This window comes from Prunus avium, chromosome 4, assembly GCF_965620075.1.
Source record: "Prunus avium chromosome 4, drPruAviu1.hap1.1, whole genome shotgun sequence".
Taxonomy (NCBI): Eukaryota; Viridiplantae; Streptophyta; class Magnoliopsida; order Rosales; family Rosaceae; genus Prunus; species Prunus avium.
The window spans coordinates 36,666,410-36,686,264 of NC_142287.1; the positions used below are offsets into that span (position 1 = coordinate 36,666,410).

Consider the following 19,855-nt stretch of genomic DNA (forward strand, 5'->3'; position numbering starts at 1 on the left):
TTTAATGTAATTATACTCACATAAGTTAACAGGTCCTCTTCATTTTCGCCATATAGGAATCTACCAATCTTTCTACCACTAACAATTTCAAGAACTAACACCCCTGTTAAAGCGACCATGATTTACATACTCAGGAGCCATATACCATATATCCACTGCATGATTATCTTTCATTTATTAGTACATGTAAGTTTTTCTTCTTTTTGAATTCTATTGTAAGAATAGAAAGTTTCATTAGTATAGCCGACCAGCTATATGCTTTAAATAGCAAGTTTCAAACGTATAGCCGTGCGGCTATACCATATCTTTTTTCAATTACTTTAATTTGTAGTTTTGTTTTAATTAATATTTAGTTAGTGAATAATTAGTATTTAAATATTTTATTAAACCAAAAAAATTTATTACTATTTATTAAGTAATATAATTTTAGGAGTGAATTAAAATATTTAATACTAATTATTCACTAAAAAAGTAATTATTAAAACATAATTACAAATGAAAGTAACTATGTAGAATATTTCAAACGTATAGCCGCGTGGCTATACTCTTTAAGAGGAGAATTTCAAACGTTTAGCCGCGCGGCTATACTATAAGATAGAAAGTTTCATTACTATAGCCGACGGGCTAAAAAGAGTTTCAAAGGTATAGCCGGTCGGCTAGACCTTTAAATAGCATAATATGGATTTCTCTTTTAATTACGTTATTTATTTAAAAAATTTATTAAAGAAAAAAATTAATTACTATTTATTAAGAAATATAATTTATGAAGTTCATTTAAACATTTAATACTAATAATTCACTAAAGAAATCATAATTAAAACTTAATTACAAATGAAAGTAACTAAAAAATGATAAGATATTACTTAATTACTCTACAAGTAGAAAATTAATTACTATTTATTAAGTAATATAATTTATGAAGTTAATTAAAATATTTAATACTAATTATTCACTAAAGAAATACTAATTAAAACATAATTACAAATATAAGTAACTATAAAATGATACGATATTAATTAATTACGAAAAATAAAATTTTAAAAAAAAAATTATTGACCTAAAGATACTAAGTTTATATATATATTTTTTTATAAACTATACCATGTCAAAAGTATAGTCACGCGGCTATACTCTACAAGTAGAATATTAAATGGAATATTTCAAACGCATAGCCGTGCGACTATACTTCCCTCACATATAGTTGAATTGTGGACATGCAATAAGTTTATTGTAAGAACAGAGTATTGATTATTAATTAGAAAATAAATATATAATTAACAAGGTGATTGAACCCTTCGAATCATAATATTATAAGAAGCAAACACCGATAATCTGTATAACTTATTTATTTTTTATAATCTGTATAACTTCATTGTAAAGACAAATAAAGACAATGCTACAACGGCAACCAAACAAATACGGAGGCCCCTATGCCTATGGAGCAGAGACTAACTAAACTAACAAGAAACAGTACAGCTAGATCAACCATGAAAAGCATAGAGAAATGAAACAAAATCAAAGAACTTCCTAAGTACAGTCCTGCAAGATTGTTCGATATACACTAACGGGGGTATAATTCAGTAATTGATGCTTCGTTAACAGAAAATGGCAACGGGTTGCTAGTAGTTGGATCAGATGATTCAGTTGTTAATGAGGGCATGTTCAGCTCTGTTCTACTATGCATGAAAAATGCTGGCTTTTCAGGTAATGCCATAGTAACAGAGTAACTGCTTAGCATGAGAACTATGGATTGCATTGTCGGTCTCTCATCTGGAATTTCCTGAACACAGAGTAACCCAATATGGACACATCTAATTACTTCAGTTTTTTCGTAAGAATCTCTTAGATTTGGATCCAATAATTCTAAGGGTGCCCCATCCCTCCAATGTCTCCAAGCCTGCAAATTTTTTATTTTTTATTTAGTAAGAGACTCATTCAAAATGATGCAGTAAAAAGATTAACCATGAAATACAAATTAAAATATTCAACTTTCTCACATAGCTCAAGAGGTCTTCACCACGGTCCGAGTTATAGAAACTAGTGTTCTTCTTGCCAGTTACAATCTCTAAGATCAAGACACCAAGACTGTACACGTCGGACTTCACAGAGAACTGTCCATACATTGCATATTCTGGAGGCATGTAACCACTACAAACCAGCAGCATCATCAAAGTAATGTAAATCCAAATACAGAGTGTTGAAGCTCATCTAGCAATCAGTATCTTAATTAACTTATAATTCATAAACAGGGTAACCAATAGTGCGTATATGATAACACTGAGGGAAGACTGCATTAACAGTGCTTCTTCATGTTGTCTGAGATGAGATAAATTGTTGAGATATCAATCTGATATCTTTTCTTTTTTTTAGTAATTAATTTTCAGGATGAGAAAAACAATCAACTCGTTTATGCAGATTATGTGAACATAAACAAAGTTCTGTTACTTACTATGTTCCCACAATCCTTCTTGTACTTCCTTGAGTTTGGTCAACACCAAATATTCTTGCCATGCCAAAATCTGCAATTTTTGGGTTCATGTTCCCATCTAACAATACGTTGCCTGCTTTAAGATCACGATGTATGATTTTAAGCCGAGAATCTTGATGGAGATAGAGAAGCCCTCGAGCAATCCCGCCAATAATCTTGTATCTGCTTGACCAATCCAATTTTACTTGGTTCTCAGAGCCTATGCACACATTTGTCCAATAAAATACACAGGTTAGAATAAGTAAATTAATAGACATGCAGAATTCTGAAAGATATTTTCTTTTCCGCAGTGGCTTTGAGTTTGACTATTGGGAATGTTCTTGGTTTGTGAATTAGAAATTAAAGTGTAATTGTATCAAAAACTAATCAAATAGCATATGGTATCACACATGATGTTAGAAGGGCACAAACCGAATAGAAAGTGGTCAAGGCTTTTGTTCTCCATAAGTTCGTATAGCCTCACTAAATTTCTGTGCTGAAGCTTAGCTATCAAAACAACCTCATTCTTAAACTCTTCGGCACCTTGCCCGGAGCCTGTAGATAACCTCTTCACAGCTATTTGTAGCCCATCAGGGAGTGTACCCTGAAAATATTGTAACCAATGATCTTTACAAACATCTAAGTATAACTTTCGTGGATTTAATACATTCTGTTAAACTCTGGCATGACTTAAATTCATGAGATTTTTTTTTTGGACAAAATATTCATTAGATTTGTAAGCCAAAATCACAACCTTGTAAACCTCACCAAAGCCACCTTCCCCTAACTTGTTCTGATCAGAGAAATTTTCTGTGGCTGCTTCAATTGTATGCAAATCAAACTGCAATGACTCCACACTACTAATTTCGCTCCCCACTACACAATCAAAAAGAAGAAGGAATTAATTATGAACTAAGTAACTACTGAACACGATTAGGAATCAAATCCTTCAAGAGAGGAAAATAATGCATAAGTTGGGTCTGGAAAGGAAGTTATAAAACTCTCCAGTGTTCCTTGACCAAAGAAAAACTTTCCAGTGTTTACCATTTTGTTGTTGTTTAACATTGTACTTTTTCCTTGCTCTTCTTCTGAAGAAACAGCAGCCTACCAAGAAAAGCAATATGGGAATTGGAACCACAATGGCCACTATGGGTAAAGATGAGATTTGGTCATCATTTCCTGCACAGAATATTAGTACGCAAATTAACGGTTTCCTATGTATATTTAAAAACTCTACAAGCATTGCTTTCTTACAATTAACCAATTAGAACAAATACATGAACTACCCCCGCTGCTACTAATTATTTTTACCTTGAGATCTTGAAACTGAAGCTGGAGGTGGAGGAGGAAGAAGCAGTGGTGTTGGTGGGGCAGCAACTCTAGTATAAAATGGATAGAATTCATATCTAACATTACAACTAGGACACAAAACTCTTGCCCCTGGCTTCCCATTACAACAAGCCGGAAGAAGCGCAATAGCTCCTCGAAGACACCGATCACAATCGGTGCTTGACAGGTCTGGCGTGCATTGCACAAGGCTGTACAAGTCCTGAAACCCTGTAAAGTTCACTTCTTTTGTCGCAAACTTTTTAGCACCGGAGGCCGCATTTACTGCCACAGGCACCAATCCAGTGATTGTTTTTGACAGCAACTGATTAAACCTGATTGGTTCAGTAACGTTTCCCGCGCTAAACATATAAACTTTTGGGCCTTGGTCCATATGGCCAAAAAAAGACACGTTTGAGTAGCGTAACATGCAATCGTCGTACCAAATTGTGGTGACTTTTCTTAAGGGGCAGTACTCTTGGACCGCGTCTCTGGCTGCAGTAGCCACACAATCTTGGCATGCATCTGATGTGAGATCAGCACGGCATAGAAAGGAGCCGTAAACTGCAGTGTTGGGGTCTTGGGAGCCGGCGGTAGTGTTGTAGAAACCAAGTTCACAGGTGGCATTGGAGGTGAGTGAAGAGAGCAGCAGATTAAGATTGAATTCGTAGGTGCTGTTGGGAGTGAAACGGGTTGTGTTAGAACAGACGTGGGAGCGGTAATCAGCTTCACTCAAACTGCTAAGGCTAAGCAAGCCAAGCATAAGGGTCATCAACACATTGAGATTGAAGGAAGGCATTTTGATAATCAATAATCTCTACTAGATGGTCACGATCTCCTCCTTCTACAATGTATAAATAAGAAGAGTTTAGGCCCTGTTTCGCGTGTTTTGCTCTCGTCACATTGACCGGAGTGTTAAGGTTGCAGTCAACTTTTGTCCTTTATTGAAGGAAAGAGTGAAGAGGCCCCAGTGACTGTGAATCATGCGGAAACGTGTTTTTGCATTTTCTTTTTCCTCAATATTCCGGTATTTACATTCATTTTACATCTTTTTTTTTTGTTTTTGAGTACAAGGGTCAAGGAGAAAAACAGAAACGCAAAAGAAGAAAAAAAAAAATAAACAAAGAAAGAAGGAAGGAAAGAAAGAGGAAGTAGAAAAAGAAAAAGAAGAGAGAGAGAAATGTTTTGGAGAAATTTTTGTATATTTCGAAGACACCACTAAATCATCCAATATACATTGGACTTGCTGCATTGTTATTTATGACATGTGCTGCTTCATTAAAAATATTCCACATATCCTACGTCTATTAGACACCGACTACATGGTATACCAAGATGTGGCGCGTGGCGTGTGGGATCAAATTTCGAAGTGACAATGCATGGGAGAGCGGAGCCTTTCTTTTCAACATGCTACTTCGGGGAAATGAATGAATGTTTGGGGTTTGACGAAAAAACACGTTTGGGCTTTTTAGTTGGTGGAATGGCCCAATGAAGGTGGACTTGGAGTTTGACTTGGGCTTTTGAGTTTTTTTTTTCTTTTTTGGTCTGAAGGCTTTTGAGTTGGGATAGGACCTTAAATTATTGAATATTGGGATTTAAAAAAATATATATTTACACAATTGATCTGGTTTTATGTGGACCGGGTTTTTGAGATGTCAAATTAAAATAGGAATTGAGTTGAACTGGTTCAGTTTGGTTTTTTGATTTGTTGGTTAACTTGGTTTTCAACCGTTTTTTTTCAATCCGGTTTCATGTGGTTTTCCAATTTTTTGATCTCAATACCCACCCCTACCTAAGGAGAAATTTTTATATATCCCGGGTTCAGTTTGGTTTTTCAAAAATTACTCCTACTTAAGACCTTAGATGTAGGGGTAAGCAATTTTAAACGCTTGAGCTTACAATATTTTTTGTAAGAATAATTATAAAGCATTTTTTATTTCATTGGAACTTAACCTTTTATTTTTTGGGTCAATGGCCGCAACTGCTCATCATTTCAGAAAGGTTTGGGCATAATAAGAGAGAAATGGGATGAAGATGGTATGTATCTTGCACATTCATGGCAATGTGTGCGCTGTTTGGGGCTCAAGTGACGGAGGAGAGAAAAAATACATTTGAAAAAAAAATTGCAAAAGTGATAATATCATGGGATTGGGTGAGTGAGAAAAAACCCAAATTAATATATGCGACAAAGGACAATGTCAAGGTAATTTGGGAATGCAAGATCCTGAGAAAAGGGCAATGACCATTTCTGAAATATCATATATTAACGTGGAAGCTTTTGTTGGTAAGTTTGCTTAATAATGGTCTGCAACACATATCACTATAAAAGGTACAATAGCCCAAAGGCAAAGACATACAATGCTACGAAGGCAAACGAATACAGGGCCCCTATGGAGGAGAGACTAACTAAACTAATAAGAAACAGAACAGCTAGCGCAACCATGAAAACCAGAGAGAAATGAAACAAAACCACACTACTTCCAAAGTACAGTCCTGAAAGATTGATCACGCTTTGTTCGATATACACTAACGCGGGTATAATTCAGTAATTGATACTTCGTTAACAGAAAATGGCAACGACTTGCTAGTAGTTTGATCAGATGATTCAGTGGTTAATGATGGCATGTTCAGCTCTGTTCCACTATGCAGGAAAAGTGCTGGCTTTTGAGGTAATGCCATAGTAACAGAGTAACTGCTTAGCATGAGAACTATGGATTGCATTGTGGGTCTCTCATCTGGAATTTCCTGAACACAGAGTAACCCGATATGGACACATCTAGTTACTTCAGCTTTTGCATAAGAATCTCTTAGATTTGGATCCAATAATTCTAAGGGTGTCCCGTCCCTCCAATGTCTCCAAGCCTGCAAATAATTTATTTATTTATTTTTATTTAGTAAGAGACTCATTCTAAAAATATTTACCATGAGAAGCATATTACAATATTAAACTTATACTCACATAGCTCAAGAGGTCTTCGCCACGGTCTGAGTTATAGAAACTAGTGTTCTTCTTGCCAGTTAAAATCTCTAAGATCAGGACACCAAGACTGTACACATCGGACTTCACAGAGAACTGTCCGTGCATTGCATATTCTGGAGGCATGTAACCACTGCAAACCAGCAGCATCAATAAAGTAATGTTTGTCCAAATACAGTGTGAACATGTTAAAACTCATCTGGCAATCAATGTGTCAATTAACTTATAATTCATAAACAGGGTAACCGATAGTGCATATCTGATAACACTAACAGAAGCATACATAACAATGTACCCTGCAATAACAGAGCTTCTCCATCTTGTCTGAGTTAAGGTGAATTCTTGAGATATCAATTTGATATCTTTTCTTTCTAGTAATTACTTTTCAGGATGAGAAAATCAATCAACTCGTTTATGCAGATTATGTGAACATAAACAAAGTTCTGTTATTACTTACTATGTTCCCACAATCCTTCTTGTGCTCCCTTGAGTTTGGTCAACTCCAACTATTCTTGCCATGCCAAAATCTGCAATTTTTGGGTTCATGTTCCCATCTAACAATATGTTGCTTGCTTTAAGATCACGATGTATGATTTTAAGCGGAGAATCTTGATGGAGATAGAGAAGCCCTCGAGCAATCCCGCCAATGATCTTGTATCTGCTTGACCAATCCAATTTTACTTGGTTCTCAGAGTCTATGCACACATTTGTCCAATAAAAGTATACAGGTTAGAATAAGTAAAGCAACAGACATAATTACGGAGGAATTAATTTCATTTCACTAAAATTAAGACAAATTAATAGAAATAGAGACATAATTCTGAAAGATATTTTCTTTTCCTCAGCGGCTTTGCCTCTTGGGAATGTTGCAAGATTTCGTTTGGTTTGTGAATAAGAAGGTGAAGTGTAATTTTATCATCAACTAATGAAATAGCATATGGTATCACACATGATTTTAGAAGGGCACAAACCGAATAGAAAGTGGTCAAGGCTTTTGTTCTCCACAAGCTCATAAACAAGTATCTTTTCTTCTCCTTCAGAGCAAAATCCCAATAGCCTCACTAAATTTCTGTGCTGAAGCTTGGCTACCAAAACCACCTCATTTTTAAACTCTTCGGCACCTTGCCCGGAGCCGCTAGATAACCTCTTCACAGCTATTTGTTGCCCATCAGGAAGCGTACCCTGAAATATTGCAACCAATAATCTCAACAAACATCTAAGTATAACTTTCATGAGTTTAATACATTTTGATGAACTCTGGCATGACTTAAATTCACCAGATTTGGTAAGCCAAAATCCCAACCTTATAAACCTCACCAAAGCCACCTTCCCCTAATCTGTTCTGATCAGAGAAATTGTCTGTGGCTGCTGCAATTGTACGCAAATCAAACTGCAATGACTCCACGCTATTAATTTCGTTCCCCACTACACAATCAACAAGTAGGAGATATTAATTAATTACGGACTAATAAACTACTGAACACGATTAGGAATCAAATCGTTCAGGAGAGGAAAATACATTAGTTGGGTCCGGAAAGGAAATTATAAAATGTTTCAATGTTTGTTTACCATTTTGTTGTTGTATAACATTGTACTTTTTCCTTGCTCTTCTTCTTAAGAAACAGCAGCCTACCAAGAAGAGCAATATGGCAATTGGAACCACAATGGCCACTATGACCAAAGTTGAGATTTGGTCATCATTTCCTGCACAGAGTATTAGACACAAATTAATGGTTCATCCCTATGTTTGTGTAAAAGTTCTACAAAGACAAACATTGCTTTCTAAATATATAATTAACCAATTAGAACAAAGACATGAGCTCGTAATTAATTATACCTTGAGACCTTGTAACTGAAGCTGGAGGTGGAGGAGGAAGAAGCAGTGGCGGAGGAGGGGCAGTAACAAATGTATAAAATGGATACACTTCATATCTAACATTACAACTAGGATACAAAACTCTTCCTCCTTGCTTCCCATTACAACAAGCCGGAAGAAGTGCAATAGCTCCTCGAAGACACCGATCACAGGCGGTGCTTGACAGGTCCGGCGTGCATTGCACAAGGCTGTACAACTCCTGAAACGCTGTAAAGTTTGCTTCTTTTGCCGCAAACTTTTTAGCTCCGGAGGCCTTATTTGCTGCCTCAGGCACCAAGCCTTTGATTGTTTCCGCCAGTACCTCATTAAACCGGTTTGGATCAGTAATATTTCCCACGTTCCACAAAGAAACTCTTGGGGCTTCATCCATATTGCCGAAAAAAGACACGTTTGAGTAGCGCAACATGCAATCATCGTACCAAATTATAGTGACTTTTCTTAAGGGGCAATACTTTTGGACCGTTTCGTTGGCTGCAGTAGCCACACAAACTTGGCATGCATCGGATGTGAGATCAGCACGGCATAGAAAGGAGCCATAAACTGCAGCGTTGGGATCTTGGGAGCCAGCGGTGGTGTTGTAGAAACCGAGTTCACGGGTGGCATTGGAGGTGAGAGAAGAGAGGAGGAGTTTAAGATTGAATTCGTAGGTGCTGTTGGGAGTGAAACTGGTTGTGTTAGAACAGTAGTGGGAGCGGTATTCAGCTTCACTCAAACTGCTAAGGCTAAGCAAGCCAAGCACAAGGGTCATCAACACATTGAGATTGAAGGAAGGCATTTTGATAATCAAATCAATAACCTCTTCCTGATGATCACGATCACCTGCTTCTACAATGTGTAAGACGGGTTTAGGTGAGCTAATATGCCTTTAGGCCGAGTTTGGCGTGTTTGCTCTGGTCAGGATTGTTGTGATGTACTCATAAATTGACAGGAGTGTTAAGGTCGAAGTCAACTTTTGTCCTTTATTGAAGGAAGGTGTGAAGAAGCCCCTGTGATGTTGAATCCTGTGGAAAGTAAAGTTATTGAAAAGTCATTGATGAATTGGAGACGGAGGGGGTAGAATTTTCAGCCCAACTGTGTTTTGGCTTTTCTTTTTCCTCAATAATTTTCCAATATTTTACATCTTGATATAATAGAATAGAAGAGTATGGTTTTATACAACTGACCGAGAATATGGCAAGAGTCATTTTTATATTACACTGACACATTGATTGATTCATATAACCAGCTGAGCTGAGCTGACCCCATTTTCTTCCGGCCACCACTTCATGTCGCCGTGGCAATGGTGGCCATCATTATTAAGAATATTCCACAAATTGTACGCATTTCATTTTACATATTCTCGTACGTAGAGACATACGAAGATGACCAGAAAAATAAAGATGTATCCATAACTCCAGTCATCAATACAGGACAGTGATGTGACCACAACTACCTAATTAAGCCGGTTGTCAATTTCGTATAGACTGAATTAGTGCCTTGTGAGCCAGAATTTAAAGGGAGTCGGTAACCACAAAACCATGAAGGATTCAACCTAGACAGACCCACAAATGAGAAAAACCTTTTCCAAGACATTGGTGCGAAGACTTAAAGCCTTGTCAATCACGTAACTAATGCATGGGACCGCTACGCTGTAGGATGATAAGTCGTTGCCACAGCTACGTATACCCAGAAAAGAAATGTAATCTTTTCTAACATTTTATCACAGGCCAACAGCCACACGTGCTCCCACGTCACCAAATATGAGTTGTCCACGTGTTAGGCTTGAAAGTTTGCCACACGTGCGAGGGCGTGTTGAGAGTATTTGTCCCAAATTGAAAAGTTAGGGACCTAGCCTGGGTTTATAAGGAGTTGGGCTACTCCCCCCATAGCCAATTGATTTTGGGGTGGAACTTCAACTTCCTTCACTTCATAGTGTCACTTTATGCCCATGCCAGCAGCATATAAGCAGGAATTTTTCTCATGCGGGAGGCCAAGCTGATAGGATATAATTATCCCAATTTGGTTAGGGATCCATCCATGTTAATCTGCAGACTCAACACGAATTTGATGATAAATTTTCCAGATATTTGAGAGCGATATGCACCAATTGGGGTGGTTAGATCCCAATTTGGGCAGACATTGTATAGATAATCAGCTTCGGCTGGGTTGGGAAAGCTGAGCAGAGTAACAACAAATATGGAGGAGAGAATGGAAACAAGCATCAGATTATGCACGGAAGACATTTTGGTTTTCATGATCTTTTGATCACTGATCAGCCCAGTCCCTGTTTCTATTTCTAAAGCCAATTTCTTATGTACCTTAGAGTTGAATCATCTGGAAATTAAAAAGCTTATCTAAAAGTCATAATTTTTTGAGGTGTCTGCTTCATCGTCAGTGTGATGTAATTATAAATTGACAGTCAACAAAGGTGTTTTCTTTTTCCTCAGTTTTTCAATAGGGTACTGATTTTCCCACACCCTTTTTATCCACTTACACTCTATTTTTTAAAAAATTGTATCTTCTCACTCCTCTTTTGTTCACTTACACTCATTTTTATCTTATACTCATTTTTATCTTATAGTAAAAAGTACTAAAAAACAAAAGGGAGTGTAAGTGAATTAAAGGGGAGTGGGAAAATCACCACCCTTTCAATATTTACACCTACAGAGGGTTTTGAGACTTTTAGTCTGCAATAATACAAGAGTACGGTTTTATACAACCAAGTACCAACCAAGTGGAGACGAAGATGACCAGAAAAGAAGATGGTATCCTATCCATAACTCTCATCAATACAAGAGAGTGATGTGACCACAAGCACAACTACCTAATTAAGCCGTTTGTAAATTTATTAGGTATTGACGTCACGAAACTGCAGAAGATTCAACCCAGACCCACAAAGGAGAGATCTTTCCAAGATACAGATGTGATGACTTAAAACCTTGTCAATCACGTTATGTGGATGTAAATCTATGCTCAAAAATCAAAATCAAAGATATTGAAACTCACAAGACAGAAATACCATTTGTTTTCAATCCTAACAACATTCGTATGAAACCAAGAGTACAAGTTTCATATTTGTTATTACAAATATAAACAGATAATACAAGATATAACATCTTGTTCATTCACGCTATCTAGGGTATACTGCAGTGATAGATCCTTCATCTACGGATGGAGTTGACTTACTGATAGATAGATCAGACTCCAAAGTTATCTTTGGCATGTTCCCCCCCGTTCGACTTCGAAGGAAAAATGCTGGCTGTTCAGGTAGTGGCAGAGTCACAGAGTAGCTATTAAGCATGAGAACTACGGATTGCATTGTAGGTCTGTCCGCTGGATCTTCCTGAACACAAAGTAACCCGATATGCATACACCTTATAACTTCACTCCTGGAATAAGAATCTCTCATACTCGGATCCAACAATTCCAAAGGCGTCCCATCTCTCCATAGTTTCCAAGCCTGCATAAATTGAACAGTTTTATTTATGTTGTGGTGTGTGTTAGTGCAGAAGAACAAAACTACTTTGTTTTCGGTTTAAGCTTACATGGCTCATGAGGTCTTCAGCTGCGTCAGTTCGAAAGAAATAACTATTCTTCTTGCCACTTATGATTTCTAGCAGTAAAACACCGAAACTATATAGATCGGACTTGACAGAAAATTGTCCATGCATTGCATACTCTGGAGACATATAGCCACTGCAAGAAGCACAACCATCCATCAGTATAGAAATTGTAGCAAAATTTAAGGAGTAAACTTATCATATTCATGTCAATCATTTAATCCATTCAATTTCGTGTAAGACTAAGTGGCTTTCATTATTTATAGAGCATGAAGTATGATTCAAAAATAACATCATCCCTCTCTGAGTTCATACTGATATTATCAAGGGTCAAAGTGGACTTTCTGTTGAGTGCAGATGGGACCATATCTCAAATTCATCAATCCAGATAATGCAGAACAAAAGTGGTCATGAGAATAGAAAAGATGAATGAGAGAACTTACTATGTTCCAACAATTCTACTTGTGTTTGCTTGAGTTTGATCAACCCCAAAAATCCTGGCCATGCCAAAATCAGATATTTTTGGATGCATCTCCCCATCTAACAATATATTGCTGGCCTTGAGATCACGATGTATAATTCTAAGTCGGGAATCTTCGTGTAAATACATGATTCCTCGAGCAATCCCTGCAATAATCTTGTAACGTCTTGCCCAATCCAATTGTCCTTGTTTCTCAGGGTCTGCAAATCATCAAAATTGAGCAATCAAGCTATCAAGGAAACAGATTAAAATACATGTTGAAGTTACATTGCTTTTGCAGTAGAAAAGACTATCAGATGTTTCAGGGCACAAACCAAATAGAAAATAGTCAAGGCTTTTGTTGGAGACAAATTCATAAACAAGTATCTTTTCTTCTCCTTCCAAGCAAAATCCATATAGCCTGACCAGATTTCTGTGTTGAAGCTTAGCTACCAATACCATCTCGTTCTTAAATTCCTCTGCACCTTGGCCAGAGTTCCTTGAAAGCCTCTTCACAGCTACTTCTTGACCATTTGAAAGTATACCCTGAGAACAACCTTCAATCAATCAATCGATGGAATGTACATTCTTGCACAACTTTTACAATTCCCAGTACTGATTAAAACCTCCTTAGTTTCTCAAAATATTAAAACTTTAGATTTTCCGATGCAGAAACGTTGATATACATACATACCTTGTAAACTTGACCAAATCCACCTTCCCCTAACTTATTATCATCAGAGAAATTGTTCGTGGCCGCTACAATGGTACTAAAATCAAATTGCAAAGACTCTATAGTACTAATGTCATTCTCACCTACACAAACAAACAAGAAAAGCATTCATGTATAAAGATGAGGAAACAAAAGTATGCTTTTGATTTGTATGACAAACTAGAATTCATTTCAGATATATATTCTTTACCGCTTGGTGCCTCCGCTGCTGCACTGCGCTTCTTTCTTGCTCTCCTAGTAATGAAACAGCAGCCCACAACAAAAAGTAGCATAGAGACGGCAATTGGGACAACAATGGCAACAATTGTAGGGATTTTGCTTTTTCCTGCATAATAAACAATAAGAATCTACACTGATACATAAAACTAAATATGAAGAAATTAGTAAAATGAACAGCCAAATCCCAAAACCATATTCCCCTGTTCCAATCCAAAGTCAACCATAGTTAGCATAGATACCTATTCCTCCCCCAACTATTTTAAGACATAATTTGAATTGAAAAGCTGGTCACTTCACTTTACCTTTAGGCAGCGGCGGAGGAGGAGGAGGAGGAGGAAGTAGAGCCCCCGGTGAAGGCTGAGGTGCTGACGTGGAGTTTTGGAGGAAGAAAGGGTAGACTTCGTACCTAACGTAACAACTCGGATTGAAAACTCGTCCCCCGACCTTTCCATTGCAACAACTCGGAAATTGGGCTATGGCTCCCCTGAGACACCGGTTGCAATCCGCTGCGGACAGGTCCTGCGTGCACTGCCCCAGGCTGTAAACCGAAATCAACCCACTATCATTGGCCTGACTCGTCGCGAACTTGTCAGCGTCGGTGGAAGCCTCGGTGGCCACCTCGTTCATGCCGGTGGCCAGGACCTGGTTGAAGCGGTTCGGTTCGGTGGCGTTCTGTGTGTTCCACATGTAAACGGCAGGAGACTCGGAGGCAGTGGAAAAGAAGGACTCGTTGGAATAGCGCAGCATGCAGTCGTCGTACCAGATGACAACCTGTTTCTCGGTGGGGCAGCGCTGGACGGCCTCGGAGGTTGCGTTGGAGACGCAGGTTTTGCAAGCGTCGGTGGCGGCGACGTCGCCGCGGCAGAGGAAGAGGCCGTAGACGGGGTCGTTTGGGGAGGAGGAGGAGGAGGCGGTGGCGTTGTAGAAGCCGGAGGGGCGGGTGGCGTTGGAGGATAGGGTTGAGAGGAGGTGGTTAAGGTTGGACTGGAAGGTGGAGTTTGGGGTGAAAGTGGTAGTGTTTGGGCAGATATGGTATAGATAGACAGCTTCAGCTGGGCTGGGAAAGCTGAGCAGAGTAACAACAGATATGGAGGAAAGAATGGAAACAAGCATCAGATTATTCGTGGGAAGCATTTTGATCTTGATGAAGCCAGCCCAGCCCATCCCCTATGCTTAGCTAATTAAGCTAGCTAGTTCCTCCCTGTTTCTATTTCTCAAGCCAAGTTGAACTTGAAAGATATATTATCTCAGTGGTGGTTGTCTTTATCATCAAATTCATAGAAAAAGAAGAGGAAGAAGAGACAATGAAATAAAAGACAAAAAACAAGAGTTTGAAACAGGGGAAAATGGGGACGGGAGTGAGGCCAGTTTTGTTTGGGGAGAGAGAGGGAGATATTATCATATTGATATTGATTATTATTATTATTATTATTCGCAAGAATATTACAAGTAGAAAAGTACGAACATATTATATGTGAAACTTTCAGATAAGTCACGGCACGACTCTTAAAGTCAAACGACTTTTTAATGTATCCGTGTGTTGACCTGTATATTTCACTTCACCTGTCACCATCTCAGTCAAATTCGTTGAAGAAAAGGAAGGAGACGAAATGAAGACGATGGAGACGGAAGTGCCAAAAGGGTTTATATATTTCTCCAGCCAGTTCAACGGAATTTTCCACAAGATCTAATCACATTCTTTCAAAACGTGTAATTTGGGCAATTTTGTCCCAGGCTTTGGTTTGGTGTACCATAAGTTTATAACAAACAATATAATAGTAAAGGGCTTGTAACTTAAGCGATTAACCGCAGTTACTCATGTATCTCGATTCTGTGTTCAAATCTCTTTCCCTAGTAGGAAAAAAAAAAAACAATATAACATAGGAGGAGGCCGGGTCTTGTTTTGTTGATCTGTATGTATTGGGCCTACTTTGGTTCAAGGCTTTGGATACTTGTTTTGTTATATTTTTGGCCTTGTCCCTTCTTCCTGTTTACAGTTTGTGAACTGCCGTTGGGCTTCTTTGTAGTGATTATCTTATGGTCTGACAGGAGAAAGAAAAAAATGCGGACAAAATCTTCCATTTTATCAAAGGCCAACTTCATAATGTGTGAAGATTATATTTAGAAAATTGTCATCTGTCTCAACGGGGAACATCAATAGAAATCGTCAAATCATTGGCTGAGCAATTTTGAGCATTTTCTTGACCATGATGTTCAATACATCTTCCTGTAAAGAAGGCTGGTCTCTCAGGTCTAGCAAGACTAGTAGCTTCACTGTTTAACATTACAACAACCGATGACATGGTTGGCCTCTTGTTGGCATCTTCTTCAACACACAATAATCCAATATGGATGTATCGCAAAAATTCATTTGGGCTGCATGAGTCTTTCAACAACGGATCCATCAACTCCAACCCCTTCGTTTCGTTCCATAAGTGCCAAGCCTGCAATTAATACATTTCAAGCATGTAAGTAAAAACTATTACATTGATAGCTACATGTATTAGCTAGTTTGAGAAACTTCTGTATGATTTAACCTGACATAGCCTAATAAGAGTAGGTGCATATTCTGTGGGATGAAGGCCTAAAAAGTTTCTTCTTCCTGTTACAATCTCAAACAAAACTACTCTGAAGCTGAAGACATCTGATTTTTCGAAATACAGTCCCTCCATAACATATTCCGGGGCATGTAACCACTAATTGCATGACCAAAACAATTGAATATGAGTCTAAGAGTCAAATATCTATATACAGGTTCAAATATGATCATTGTTAAGTAGAACAGAGGATGAAACTTGCTAGGTGCCGACAATTCTTTTGGTGTTTCCTTGAGTTCGATCATCTGCTCCAAACATTCTGGCCATCCCAAAATATGATATTTTTGGATTCATATTTCCATCTAACAAGATGTTGCTAGCTTTTAAATCACGATGTATAACTCTAAGCCTCGAATCTTCATGAAGATAAAGAATTCCTCGAGCAATTCCTCCAGTTATCATGGTACGACTCAACCAATCCAGTTGTTCTCGTTTTTTATGTTCTGTTACATTTACCAAGTTCAAGTAGTACTATTTGTTGGCGAGTCCTTACTTAGTTAGGATTTTGGTTCCCTATTTAGTTAGAATTTTGATTACTTAACAATTATTATTTAGTCCTATTGTAATAGATATTTATTTCCTATTGTAATTTAGATATATTTCCTATTTTATTCAGGGTTAACACATCTTTGTACTTGTATAAATACCTCTATATTGGAGAAGAATAATAATATGAGCGTATCTGAGCATAACTAAATATTTACCCTACTTTGTTTGACATGGTGTCAGAGCCAGGTTGCGGGCCCGTACTGCGACGTGATGGGTGGGTCCCCGTTTGGCTCCATGTAGGCCAAAGGTGCCACGTAATGGGTGTGTCCCCGTTTGGCCCCGCACGATGGGTGAGTCCCTACATGGCTCCACGTGGTTGCTGGCCGATGTGGATCTCCACGTGTGACCCATAAAAATGGGGTCTCACGTGCGGGGGAGTGTTGGAACTCATTGTTGTCCCACATCGGCCAGAGGGCCAACGAGAAAGTAGTTTAAATAGAAATACCCCTCTTTAACTAACACCGAGGCCTTTTGTGATAAAACCCCACACCTGAGGATTGTGCAAGTGGTAAAGTGGGGAGTGAAAAAAATATATTTCTCCTTCCCATGAAGATATTGCCCATTTCTTGACTCAGACAACCTCTTCTCTTCAGGGGGAGAGGAGGAGTGAAGAGAAGTTGTGTCTGCGTGAATTAGCTAAAGTTGATATGGAAAAACTGTTCCTGTTGTCGTTGTCGTTGTCGTTGCCTCTACTACCGCAATTGATGTTACCGTTGCCGCTATTGTTGCCGTTGATGTTGCCTTTGTTTACTTCGCTTTCCGTTGCTATGATCATTGCTGATGATGTTGCTGTGTTTTGATCTATCTCTACCCTAACCCTAGACACTACGTACCTATTTCTGCTGCACTATACATCTAGCCTATAATCCTAGTCCGCCGCCACCAAGCCGTTGCTTTCCTCCGTGAGCCTCGTCACCACTCACCGAGCTGTTGCTTTCCTCCGCGAGCCTCGTCACCGCTTGCCGAGCCTTTCCTTTGACTGTTCTGCCAGTCTTTGTCTTCTTCGGCTGCTCTCTTGAGTTACCTTTCCGCTTCTCAATTTTGAGCACCTTATCTTTGTCTCTGTCTCTGTTCATGATTTGCTGGGTTTCCTCCCTTACTATTCTCCTTTTCTGAAGTTTTTTCTTCATGGGACAACCGTATGCTACCACCTTCCACTCTTGCATTTGCTTCTGCCACGAGACTGGCATGTTTGAGTCTCTTTACTATTATTTCAATTTCTCTTCTTCCACCCTTTACCATTGTCGGATTTGAGGGGGAGTGTTGCAACTTTATTTGGGTGTTACTTTCTCCAAATCTCGACTCTCATACATCGTCGGATTTGAGGGGGAGTGACACCGCTGCTCATCTATTCTGCTGCGATTTAACCACCTATCTGCCATGGCTGATTCTGCTACATCTCAGTGTTAGTCAGTGCATGTTTCTCAAGTACCATTGATCATATGGCTTCATCGACACCTTCTCTTCAGGGGGAGAGGGGGAGTGAAGAGAAGTTGTCTCTGCTGTTGTTGCTGCCAGTGCCTTCTTGCTCTTTCTGGTGCCAATGCCTTGTATTGCTGTTGATGATGCCTGTTATGTCTCTGCCTTGTTGCTCTTGTTGGTGCCAGTATTGTTGCTCATGCCTTTGCTGGTGTGTTTCCGTTGTGGTCATGCCCGTTGACCTTGCCTTTGGCTTTGCCTTTCTTTGCCTTGCCTTACCCTATTTGTTAGGGTTTGGCTTTGCCTTGCCATGCCTTGCCTTACCCTATTTTTAGGGTAAGGCTTTACCTTTGTCGTGCCTTACCCTATTTTTAGGGTTCTTTGCCATGCATTGCCACCTTGCCTTTGCTTGGCCTTTATTTGCCTTACCTTGCCTTACTCTATTTTTAGGGTTTGGTTTCTGCCTTATCTACTGCTATGCTCACAGGGCTTCTGTGTTCTGCCTTATCTGCTACCGTGCTCGTAGGGTTTCTGTGTTCTACCTTATCTGCTGCCGTGCTCACAGGGTTTCTGTGTTTTGCTATATGCCCTATTTTTTAGGGTTTGCTCTTGTGTTTCCGCAGCGAACTTTGCTTTTATGTTGTCACTTGTTTCACTTGTGGTTGACGAAAAGACCTTCTCTACAATTGGTGCTTCTCAAGTATAGTGTTCTGTGACTCGCTTGTCAAGTTGGGCGTGCGAAATATCTTTGCCTAACTTGAGGGGGAGTGTTGGCGAGTCCTTACTTAGTTAGGATTTTGGTTCCCTATTTAGTTAGAATTTTGATTACTTACCAATTATTATTTAGTCCTATTGTAATAGATATTTATTTCCTATTGTAATTTAGATATATTTCCTATTTTATTTAGGGTTAACACATCTTTGTACTTGTATAAATACCTCCATATTGGAGAAGAATAATAATATAAGCGTATCTGAGCATAACTAAATATTTACCCTACTTTGTTTATCACTATTTAAAGTTGGAAATTATACATAAATATATTGACTGACACAAATAACAACCAAGTATATAGACTTATGAGTTGATACTCACATACCAAATAGAAAATAATCAAGACTCTTGTTAGGCACATATTCATAGACAAGTAGAGTTTCTCCTCCTTCCAAGAAAAATCTCAAAAGCCTCACAAGGTTTCTGTGTTGAAGCTTGGCTACCAATATAACCTCACTCTTAAATTCTTGTACACCTTGTCCTGAGCTTTTTGATAACCTCTTAACCGCTATCTCTTGTCCATTACTAAGCATCCCCTGAAAAGTAACACGTAGTACTTATTTATCCAATAATTTTAATGTTTGTCATCAAGGTCATCTTTTCTTTAGAATTGTGCAAATTGAACTAAATTAAGCATAAATAAATATATATATATATATTTTTATTTTTTATTTTTTATTTTCGGTTAATTACCTTGAAAACTGCACCAAATCCAACTTCACCTAATTTGTTGTCCTCAGAGAACTTATTTGTGGCAGTTCCGAGGGTTCCCAAATCAAATTGCAAGGATTCATCAGTCTTCATATCTGTTGCATAGCAAAGCCAATGATGAGTTTCGCAAAAGACAATATATATATATAAATTCTCATATGTGGAAATTCAGAAATTCAGAAATTCTCCTATATGGTTGGTTGGATT

At 38.4% G+C, this 19,855-nt stretch overlaps 3 protein-coding genes and 1 pseudogene across 3 annotated transcripts; all 4 read right to left on the minus strand.

Moving 5' to 3' along the window:
* Nucleotides 1-1,408: 1,408 nt before the first annotated feature.
* LOC148295338 (cysteine-rich receptor-like protein kinase 25) lies at nucleotides 1,409-4,615 on the minus strand. Its single transcript, XM_088252005.1, has 7 exons — nucleotides 3,779-4,615; nucleotides 3,512-3,646; nucleotides 3,222-3,343; nucleotides 2,900-3,071; nucleotides 2,450-2,687; nucleotides 1,998-2,148; nucleotides 1,409-1,897 (listed from the first exon to the last, which is right to left on the minus strand). The coding sequence occupies exons 1-7, from the start codon at nucleotides 4,590-4,592 to the stop codon at nucleotides 1,562-1,564; spliced, it is 1,968 nt and encodes a 655-aa protein (XP_088108131.1). The 5' UTR covers nucleotides 4,593-4,615; the 3' UTR covers nucleotides 1,409-1,561.
* Nucleotides 4,616-6,110: 1,495 nt separating this feature from the next.
* On the minus strand, nucleotides 6,111-9,478 carry LOC110754814 (cysteine-rich receptor-like protein kinase 25). The gene is made up of 7 exons (XM_088252004.1): nucleotides 8,608-9,478; nucleotides 8,340-8,474; nucleotides 8,074-8,195; nucleotides 7,742-7,952; nucleotides 7,228-7,465; nucleotides 6,753-6,903; nucleotides 6,111-6,655 (listed from the first exon to the last, which is right to left on the minus strand). The coding sequence occupies exons 1-7, from the start codon at nucleotides 9,419-9,421 to the stop codon at nucleotides 6,320-6,322; spliced, it is 2,007 nt and encodes a 668-aa protein (XP_088108130.1). The 5' UTR covers nucleotides 9,422-9,478; the 3' UTR covers nucleotides 6,111-6,319.
* A 2,166-nt stretch (nucleotides 9,479-11,644) lies between these two features.
* On the minus strand, nucleotides 11,645-14,776 carry LOC110761578 (cysteine-rich receptor-like protein kinase 10). The gene is made up of 7 exons (XM_088252741.1): nucleotides 13,900-14,776; nucleotides 13,569-13,703; nucleotides 13,340-13,461; nucleotides 12,981-13,191; nucleotides 12,629-12,866; nucleotides 12,171-12,321; nucleotides 11,645-12,085 (listed from the first exon to the last, which is right to left on the minus strand). The coding sequence occupies exons 1-7, from the start codon at nucleotides 14,759-14,761 to the stop codon at nucleotides 11,756-11,758; spliced, it is 2,049 nt and encodes a 682-aa protein (XP_088108867.1). The 5' UTR covers nucleotides 14,762-14,776; the 3' UTR covers nucleotides 11,645-11,755.
* A 952-nt stretch (nucleotides 14,777-15,728) lies between these two features.
* Nucleotides 15,729-19,741, minus strand: LOC110761588 (cysteine-rich receptor-like protein kinase 10; annotated as a pseudogene).
* Between the last annotated feature and the right edge of the window lie 114 nt (nucleotides 19,742-19,855).

Bases quoted from the DNA above. Each gene is read 5' to 3' on its own strand.
- LOC148295338 (XM_088252005.1), bottom strand. From the start codon at position 4,592: ATGCCTTCCTTCAATCTCAATGTGTTGATGACCCTTATGCTTGGCTTG. The intron at 2,688-2,899 runs GTTTGTGCCCTT...ATGTGTGCATAG, and splicing joins CCTTGACCACTTTCTATTCG to GCTCTGAGAACCAAGTAAAA. The intron at 1,898-1,997 runs GTGAGAAAGTTG...AAAAATTTGCAG, and splicing joins GTGAAGACCTCTTGAGCTAT to GCTTGGAGACATTGGAGGGA.
- LOC110761578 (XM_088252741.1), bottom strand. From the start codon at position 14,761: ATGGGCTGGGCTGGCTTCATCAAGATCAAAATGCTTCCCACGAATAAT. The intron at 13,704-13,899 runs GTAAAGTGAAGT...TTTATTATGCAG, and splicing joins TCCTCCGCCGCTGCCTAAAG to GAAAAAGCAAAATCCCTACA. The intron at 12,867-12,980 runs GTTTGTGCCCTG...GATGATTTGCAG, and splicing joins CCTTGACTATTTTCTATTTG to ACCCTGAGAAACAAGGACAA.
- LOC110754814 (XM_088252004.1), bottom strand. From the start codon at position 9,421: ATGCCTTCCTTCAATCTCAATGTGTTGATGACCCTTGTGCTTGGCTTG. The intron at 8,196-8,339 runs GTAAACAAACAT...TTGATTGTGTAG, and splicing joins TGTTATACAACAACAAAATG to TGGGGAACGAAATTAATAGC. The intron at 6,656-6,752 runs GTGAGTATAAGT...AATTATTTGCAG, and splicing joins GCGAAGACCTCTTGAGCTAT to GCTTGGAGACATTGGAGGGA.